Source organism: Cucurbita maxima, unplaced genomic scaffold (assembly GCF_002738345.1).
Source record: "Cucurbita maxima cultivar Rimu unplaced genomic scaffold, Cmax_1.0 Cma_Scf00018, whole genome shotgun sequence".
In the NCBI taxonomy this organism is placed as follows: domain Eukaryota; kingdom Viridiplantae; phylum Streptophyta; class Magnoliopsida; order Cucurbitales; family Cucurbitaceae; genus Cucurbita; species Cucurbita maxima.
The window spans coordinates 3,880,757-3,890,407 of NW_019272034.1; the positions used below are offsets into that span (position 1 = coordinate 3,880,757).

The window sequence follows — 9,651 nt, forward strand, 5'->3', positions numbered from 1 at the left end:
GAAATACAAACAATAATCACAAACTAAGCTAAATTAATAAAAATAAATAATTTTATCAACTTTCAAATACTATCCTTAAATTTTTTAAAAAATAGTTTTTGCTTCAAAAAAAAAAAAAAAATGGTTAATTTCATTAATGCCTTCAAAATTAGATATATTTTAGTATACACAAGGAAACGCTCATACACATGAATATTTTCAAAATTAATATTAAGCGGTAGATAAATGGTTTTTATCTATATTTTTACGATAATTACTTTTTAATTTTTTTTAATAAATATGATTTTTAAAAGTTTATAGATATTTTTTAAACAATATAATTAAATATTTTTTAAAGTTGAAGGGTATTATTGGAATTTTCAAAAAATCGAAGGTATTTCTATTTAATTTAAACTAAAAAAACGATTTAAAATTGAAAGGTATTATTGAAATTTTAGAAAGTTGGAGTAATATTAGTTAGAAGGAGGGTATTTTTATTTAATTTAAACTAGAAAACTATGAGACAAGGAGGGGGGAGAAGAAGGTTAAATGACCATAATACCCTTCACTTGTTGACTTCACATGCTGTCATTCCACGAAACTAGGATTGTGAGTACTTTATAAATGGAACATGCAGATCACACAATTATATTTTTTTTTAATTTTTAAATCTTTTCGTCCAACGTTACGAAAAATGTGGTTTTCCTGACGAAGTATATTTCAATAATAGGGAGGGGAACACAATTATGTTTTATTTTATTTTTAAATCTTTTCGTCCAACGTTACGAAAAATGTGGTTTTCCTCGCAAAGTATATTTCAATGATATGTAGGGGAACGTTGGATATGAGTTGCAATAGTTTATGTGCATGGGTTTGAGTCAATTTCTTATCTTAACGAAATAAAATAACTATTAAATAATATTTTAGCTCGACATAAAAACATATTATTTTAAATAAAAATAAGAAATTAAATTAATAACAGACAAAACTGTTATAATTTCCTCCTTAACTCCGATGACAAATTAAATTTCTCATCCACATCCTCATCCCCTTTTTATATATAAAATTATAAAGTACATGTATATATATATATATATATATACACTAAAATTTGAATTTAAAAAAAATTATGTTACAACTTTTAATTGTTAAGTGTTATTAGATTTATTAAAATATTTTGCCTTTTTAAATAAAAATTGTTTTGAAAATTGAAAATCATCCCTATAAAGAATATAAAACAATGATCTTCTAAAAGATTTAAAAAAAAATAGATTTTCTTTTACAAGAAATTTAATGCCAGAAAAATAAATAGAAAAAATCCTAAAAATAGAGCCAACAGCATTAACGGCTTCCACGTTTCATGAGTTACCAAATTGTAAGATAAAATAACCTAACAAAACATATTACGTACGATCATTATTTAGTTCAGATCAATTCAATCCAGTGGAATAGTTGGAAGGCTCAATATATATAAGCATGCCACTTGAAAAGCGAGTACAATAACAAACTTCAAATGCTACTAGAAGAACCCGAATTACAACACCACATTCACTTCAAAATTCACCAACGATCCTTCGATAGTCAACTACGTTTTCAAAAAGAGGTAACTCGAAAAAACATCAGGCTTCAATATAACAAGTAAAAATCATGTCCCAGCGTTCCTACGGCCAACACGAGCAACAAAACCGGCTTTGATTGGAGCAACTGATCGTCCAGAACCACACTGTAAATCAGATGAAATGCCATAAGCCTTAAACCATGAACACAAAGAAGATTGAGAAAGGTTGTAAAATGGAATAGAATACTGGAAGCCTTCTCATATTCCTTAATGTGAAAATGAAATAAATAACTGACTAATTGCCTTAAACCATGAACACAAGAAAGAACGAGAAAAGCTTGAAAAATGGGATAGAATACAGAAAGTCTTCTCATATTCCTGAATGTGAAAACGAACTAAATAATTAATTAATTGTTTTTCGAACACATGCAAAAGTCAAATCCTCTGCTGTCTTTCAGGAAGAAGCGCATGGTCAACAAAAAAATAATCTATCCAAATATCATTTAACAATGAAGGAAAATATCCGATCCATTATCATGTCCCCACCAATGGAAAATCACACTGATTGCAATAAAAAGAACTGTCGAAAATTTATAGAGGTAAGGTAGTCCATTATGCCCCAGCTTTCTTAATGCTGGGAGTGTCCCCATTCCACCCATTCGCAAGTGCCAAACTAACTTGGCAATAAATCACAACTTTTCAATAAACATGCATCAGTTTCTCCAGATTACAGTATCCAGGATTAGAAAATACCATTAACTCAGTGTATTATCAATATCTCTGTGATTTGTTGAGATATAAACTTCACCCTTTTTCAAAAAGGGTGATGAATAGATATCTTCATTTTTATATTTATTATTCGGATTAATGAACTAAATCAGATAGTTATATGAATGAATGAAAGAAAACAGCTTAGATAAATAAAAATTAAAACACGCAAATATATATATAAAACTTACCTTCTCGCATCTGAGAAAGAACAGTCGATTCTCCTTTGAAAGGATAGTGTCTGGACTCTTGCACCCAATGCAAATAACATACTCATCTGAATGAAAAAAAAATATATATAAAGGGGAGGATGGGAAGGAAAATATGAACAAAATTACTCATAGTTAGTGAAGACAGTAATTAGCAGAAGGTTTGCCAACAATAATTACGCAACAAACGTCAGCATATTCATCAGTTGAAATTGAAATAAGTCCATCTTTTATAAGTTGATTCCCAACCCCTTCCCCCAGTATATAAAGAACTTGCATAGTTGCCATTGACTTTCTCAATGCTATACAATCATTCACATTTTTTTTCCTATCTCATCTAGAAATAAGTCCTTGAATTGCCCAAGATGTATTGTAAAGGGTTAAACAGATCAAGCTACATATGTAAAAGATGATAACGATAAAATGGAGGGAAAAGGCAAAACTAATGGATGTTCATAACCCATAAATTCCAATCTTCTTAACTTGTCTCCCTGAATCGGGATACCTTTGACCTTGCCTAATGACATTTATGACTTCATGCTCCCACTATGATAGATTATCTTCTTTGATTTCCAATTAGATATCTCTTTCGTTATAGACCTTTAAGGGTTGGAGGTCATTCTATTTCAATTTCGTTTCCCTTCTAAAAATCTTCTTAACTTCTCAGTAAAATAAATTGGATAAAGGGAAAACATCAAGTCTGAATTTAGGTCTCATTTAGCAGCAGAAGACAATGAAGCAAGTCAATGAGGCCACTTACTGACATATCTTCGCAGAATTCCTTCAAAGTTCTTTGGTGCAAACCTTCCTTTAACAACCAATCTCTGCTGTCCATCAAGAGATCCACTGGTTCCCAGTTCGGCCAATAAGAAAGCCATAACATGGTCTGGCTGACGATGCATCCTATTTGATTTTCATTCGTAGAGAGAGTCAAGTTCAAAAGATAAGCAAATAGTTCAATTTAAACCATCAAGAATCCACCACAGAAATAGAAAGAGCAAGGGGCCGGGAAGATAGAAGGAATACATATTGCTGCACCTTTATAGGAAAACATAAATGCTCTAGACTATTTTTGCAATAGATGATCTTAGATGGACTTAAAATTTAAAAAATTGTAGATCTACTGATGGATAGAAATTGTGAACAAAACCATTGTTAAAAGAGCTAAACTCAGCGCTGTACACAGATATGATGATCACAGTGATAACTTATAAATTCATTTGTCATAATGATAAACAAGCAACTTTCCTCTCCAAATAGCAATCAGCATGCCATTTGTTCATAGCATCTTAAAAGCATGTAACTAGCTAAAAATACTTCAACTTGTCTAGTTTCTTTTAAGAAAATAAATAATAGAAATACTTCAAAATTTTCATATCTTTTGATTGAATATAAAAAATTTCTTTGAAAAAAAAAAGCACTTGAAATGTGTTTTCCAATTTGTACTAGCAGAGAATGTGGTTAATACAATAACAACCCAAACTCTCTCTTACAGAAATATATAGATCACAAGGCAGATTCTGGGGACAAAATCAACATATGAACCTAACATGCCAGTACTTTTATGTCATGGAGCATTCAAAAAATCAAGAAAATAAATAAAACCACCATAGACAGAAAGATAGCTTTTTTTTGGATGAATATACAGACAGAAGAGTACTAAAGATCACATCAAACTATAGATTGCAAGCATGCAGCAAACAAGAGTTCAATTAACATAACGCATATGATAAAATAATCATATAAACTTACTTGTTGAATTGAATAACACAAAACAATGAATAAAAAAAATCTGAAGTGCAAAAAGGCTATAGTTGTATATGATAAAAATCTGGTAAGAATAATGCATGGTTATATGGCTAATGAATACATACGTTTTACATAGATCCATGAAATTGACGAAAACAGTTTTCTTTGTGCCTTCACGAAGAACTTGAGGAGGCCTCATAACTGTTCTACGCCTATCACCTGCAAGCTCTGGATTATTCTCTCTAAGAATGTTAAATACCCGTCCAAGAAGCTGCACAGCAAGACAACAAAAAGGCATCAGTTAACTAATGTTAGCCAAGATCTACGACATATCTGAAGCAAATAAAATTTCCAAAAAAAATATAAAACCAAACAAATCTCCAGCAATCTTTACAATTATATTAGTACTAAGCAAAGAAGAAAGTGAAATCATAGCAATACAACATTTATTGAATACATGCATACGAGAATATTAATAAAACAACAATATAAATCTGACATTTTAACTCATTTGAGATGAAACAACAAACCAAATAAATTCCAAAACACGAGAGTTTTGTTCGAGGGTCTTGAAACTTTAAAGGCCTCCATTTGTTTCAAAACCAAAAACAGTATTCAGATTGTTCTTACAGCATTTTACATTTTGCAAGATGATTTGTTTCTAAAGGAAGCAACGTTTCTAAAGGAGAAAGTAAACCACATACACACACAAAAAGAATTTGCCAGTATAGGGGGATTGAGAAACAGTTCTCTTATATCTTCTAAACATAATTCCACACAAGAACGTCAACAACAAAAACAATTTTCCACAATAAACAGTTTTTTTATCTTAAGGAGGAGGACCCAAGATAACAACACAGCTCACAAACCAAAGTAATCAATAATAAAGAAACCAAAGTAATCAATAATAAAGAAACCAAAAGCAACTCCACACCTCAGATTGGCAAGACTTAGGGGATTGACAGATCAAACTTGAAGATTGGAAAGAGGAAACACATTCGAGAAACTCAGTGATTCCATCTTATGGTAGCTGGATTAAAATAAAATAATCTCCCCTTAAACCAATGGAATAATGAAACACTGAAGAAAATCTAAGAAGCTTGTGGAGGCTTTGTCAAGGTTGCAAAGAATACATCTTCTCAAGTTGATCTTATGAAAGCCAACACCAAGGTTAATCGCATGAGCATTGCAAGTTGGCTTTGGTCAATGAAATATGGAATGAGGAAAACAGTTTCTGGGATTCACATCTTAGAAAAATTTAAAGGATGAGGAAGTTATTGAATGGGCTGAATTGAGCCAAGACCTCGCTCCAATAGTCTTCCCAGCAAGAGACGATTCTTTGAAATGGCTTCCTAATGCGGATGGATCCTTCTCCATAAAAGACTTAAGGTCCAATATGGGAGAAAAAAATACGATTTTGGATCCTTATTGTCCTGTGAAATCTGAAAAAGGAAGATAACCGAAAAATATATAATTTTTCTGCTTGGAAATTCCACACAAATCCATAAATACGAAAGAAAACCTAAGAAAACCTTATTGGCTTTGTCCCCAAGTTGGTGCCTTGTGGGCAAAACTAATGATGAATCCAATAACCATTTGTTCATTTCTGGAACAGGACTCTCAAAGCCTTTGGTTGTATTTAACTTTCGTTGGAAGGTCAGAGAATTCCTCTGCATATCTCTGTATCACGACCCTTTAAAGGATGCTAAAGCTTTGCTATGGAAGAAGGCCTTTTATTTGGATTCTTAGGCAAGAACACAATTGAAGGGTCTACCTAGATAAGGAACAATCCCATGATAGGCTCTTTGATCTTGCTATTTACTGTGCAATTTCCGCATGTATTTTGTCTAATGTTATTACTTCCCATAGCTATGTCTCCCTCTTAATTAATTGGGATAGTCTTTTGTAATCACCATGAATCAAACATCCCTTTTGTAAATTTCATATATAAACGAAATTATTTCTTAAAAAAGGCAACTCCACTTGAAGGAAAAAAGCATAACCACGTCAAATTATTCATACTTTAAATATCATAACATGCATCATGGGGAACATTTCACATAGCCAACTATTAACATCTTCATGACTCACACAGACACACACGCTAGACTAATAATTAACATTAGAATTTGGATTCTTGTTAATGGCATATGCACAACTTTACATTAAATCCAAATGGACGGAGTCACCCCAAGGCATAACCTAAGAACAAACCCACCTTTTGATATCATTGACATAGCCTAGTTTCTTATAAAAATCAATGTATGAGGCCACAGAGAACAAACTACATAATAACAGAAAAAAGATAGCCATACACCAACTGTAAGAATGACTAAATAAGAAATCAAACAAAAAATCAATTTCCTACAAAACAAAATGATATACTAATTGAGAGCATAAAATAATGGAAAAATCTGATAATTGTAAAGCATAGCAATACCTCCTCATACTCATAATCGCGATCACTTCCCTCCCAAGGAAAACGATACTGTAGAACAATTCCCTCTCGATCCTCATTCTCCCCTGATTGATCTGGAAGGCCATGATAGTCACTTTTCAATTGAAGAAAAAAGTCAATAACAAAGAAACTGAAAAATATTGGTGAGAGAAGGGATGCTGAACAGAAAAGTAGGTCCTATACTAGCTTCAGATTATATATACAACCTTTTTTAATTAGAAACTTTGTACAAATACATGCCCACTTACGCACAGTGATTTAAAAAGTGTGCCTCACCTAGGTGCCTTGCTTCTGAAGCAAGGTTCCTTAATGAAGCGGGATTGAGGCGCATGTAGAGCCATCTCAAACCCTTTTTTCATTTTTTTAATCTTTCAGAAAGAAATTCAGACATTCTAAAAATGTTCATTTTTCTCCACAATCTCTTGTAAAAGCTCTAATCCCTTAAATTTTTACTTATCTTATGATTCATAATACTATTTTCTTTTTATTATGTGAAACAGAAACTTGTACATTCAAAACGGCAAAAGGAAGACAACATAAAGGCAAAGGACGTAGAAAAGTAATAAGATGAAACAGAAAAAGAAATAATAAAACATAACAAAGTTCACATATGCAATGCTAACCATCCAAATCCTCTGTGGCATCCGGACCGTCGTCGTTCAAGGAGATGGCCTCTACCTGCAATTGAAACAAATGATATCAGTCACCAAATAGAGCTTTATTTAGACAGAGAAAAAAAATAAGACATACTGGTTTTTTCTTCTTCTTCTTAAGTCCAGAAAATGTGGTTGGCTCCAAGCCATCAGAAACTGCAGGACAAAATATTTAAATAGAACCATCAGCCAATAATCCTTAGATACAAACAATATAAAAATATCAAGAAACAACCATGCAATGTCAACTTTTCATACCTGACAAACTTTCAGTTTTCTCTGCTAACTTGTCAACAGATTCGTCAGCCGGATCCTGAATTACAACCTTCTTCTTCTTCTTCTTCTTAGTTGGATCAAAGGGTGCAATCTGCAAGGAATAAACCATACACATTCATCATGGTGTTGCACCAATACTTGCACATGAACAATGGTTCAGAAACTGCACTAGATTGTTAAATGTTTGGATAAAGACACGTGGTAAGATAACAGCCAAGGAAACAACACAAAAGAAAAATGCAGCTTTTATCCATAGCACCAGTAAACAGTCAAATAGAAAAATCCTCGAGAACTGAATCAGACTCTTATCAAAACATAACCATACAGCCACAAGAATAACATTTAAGTAAACTGGAGGAATCATTGATGACTGGAACAATAGGCCCAGAGGCAACAACCTAATCCGAACCTAGAAAATGTTTCTTCTGATTTTGCTAGCAGTTAAGGGGTGAGTTAAATTAAACCTTACATCAAAGTTAGTGGCTAGTTGTGGGCATGGCTAGACAACAAAGCTAATTTTTATATACTAATTGTTCTGGTTACATTCGATGCATTTTAGCTCTAGACATTCAGTTTTGAACCAGTGATGTTTTACTACTTAATTATATTGCTATCTTTACATCCTAAATTAACTAGATTTTGGGTGCTCTGTTGGTTGGATTTGGTACACACTATATTCAATGGTTCACGATTTTCACATTTAATTTTGAATAATATCTATGGGCCAGAGTTTGTAAACATTATCTGTAATTATAGAAATGAATTATAGTTATAGTACAATTGACTCCCTGAGCTATACATGCCAGAAATGAATTACCCTCCCCCCGGGTATTGAAACACAGAAGTGCATGGTCCACCGAGTTCCAACTCACAGATTTAGGCAAGGAAAAAACAATAGCTATGTGCATGGAGACAACAGATAAGAAAGACAAAAACTCACATCTGCCACCTGATCGTTCACATCATTCTGAGCTTCATCCGCCATGATTCCTGCAATAAGGTAGAAAATGATTTAATTTAGCCGAGTTAAGCATTAACACCAGCAAGCAACCAATTAGTAATACAAGTGGAAATATCAAAATTGGGGTCACGAACAAATGATCGGCGAAAAAATTCAACCCACCGCTCGCCAAAAAAAAAAAAAAAAAAAAAAAATCTGATTTCATATATATGAAATACAATCTAATTTGAAATCCTGTATTGATACAAAAAAAATCTTCAAATTAAAATTAACCTAATCGAAGATTGACCCTATTTTGAAGATGGAAGAACCAACGAAACCGAAAGAAAAGAAGAAAAAAAAAAGAACAAAAAAGCATATGATCCAACCGGACCTGAACTAAGGGTGCCTGAGAGATGGAGGGGCCGCTACAGAAGATGGTGGATTGGCGAGGCAGCGTAGGGTCGCAGGAGAAAGGTAGATAGGAGGAGGAGAAGAAAGAAGGGGGTGAGCCGGTGGGGCTGTGCTGCTTCAACAGAAATGGGAGAAGGTTAGAATCAGAGAAGAAAGAAAACAGGCAAGAACCTAGGGTTTAGCTTTTTTCTTTTTTTCTTTTTTTTTTTTAATTTATAATGACTTATGTAAGAAAATTCTAGAGATAATTAGTTTTTTCCGAATATATATATATATATATATATAAAAGTTCATCAATTTTAAAATTAATTTTTTAATGTTAAGTTAAAATGTAAATAAAAATTGGAAAAAAAGTATAACTATGTCAATAAAAATGTTAAACTTTCTATTAATTTAAACCTTCTAAGTATATCAATTATACGTTTGACAAACTTATAATCATATTAATTAAGTTCATAAAACTTTAAATAATTGGTAATTTTTAAATGGAAGGTTAGTTTTAAAAAATTAATTAATGCATGGATAAATTTTAAATTATGTGCCTAAAGCGGTAGATATTCCATTAATAAAATTATGTTAAATTAAATCAAATATCTTTCAACTTTGCCTTTTATTTTAAAAAATATCCGTTTTTAATAATACTTTTA

At 32.1% G+C, this 9,651-nt stretch overlaps 1 protein-coding gene across 1 annotated transcript; it reads right to left on the bottom strand.

The window, feature by feature from the left end:
* Nucleotides 1-1,428: 1,428 nt before the first annotated feature.
* Nucleotides 1,429-9,173, bottom strand: LOC111492602 (eukaryotic translation initiation factor 2 subunit beta-like). The gene is made up of 10 exons (XM_023141960.1): nucleotides 8,985-9,173; nucleotides 8,591-8,640; nucleotides 7,633-7,741; nucleotides 7,472-7,530; nucleotides 7,345-7,399; nucleotides 6,704-6,795; nucleotides 4,389-4,534; nucleotides 3,275-3,417; nucleotides 2,497-2,582; nucleotides 1,429-1,702 (listed from the first exon to the last, which is right to left on the bottom strand). The coding sequence occupies exons 2-10, from the start codon at nucleotides 8,633-8,635 to the stop codon at nucleotides 1,625-1,627; spliced, it is 813 nt and encodes a 270-aa protein (XP_022997728.1). The 5' UTR covers nucleotides 8,636-8,640; nucleotides 8,985-9,173; the 3' UTR covers nucleotides 1,429-1,624.
* Nucleotides 9,174-9,651: the final 478 nt, after the last annotated feature.

What these genes read in the sequence shown, in the direction of transcription:
- LOC111492602 (XM_023141960.1), bottom strand. Translation starts at nt 8,635, where the DNA reads ATGGCGGATGAAGCTCAGAATGATGTGAACGATCAGGTGGCAGAT. An exon ending in TGAACGATCAGGTGGCAGAT is followed by an intron (nt 7,742 to 8,590) that starts GTGAGTTTTTGT and finishes TATTCCTTGCAG; the next exon opens with ATTGCACCCTTTGATCCAAC. An exon ending in GAAAACTGAAAGTTTGTCAG is followed by an intron (nt 7,531 to 7,632) that starts GTATGAAAAGTT and finishes TTTGTCCTGCAG; the next exon opens with TTTCTGATGGCTTGGAGCCA.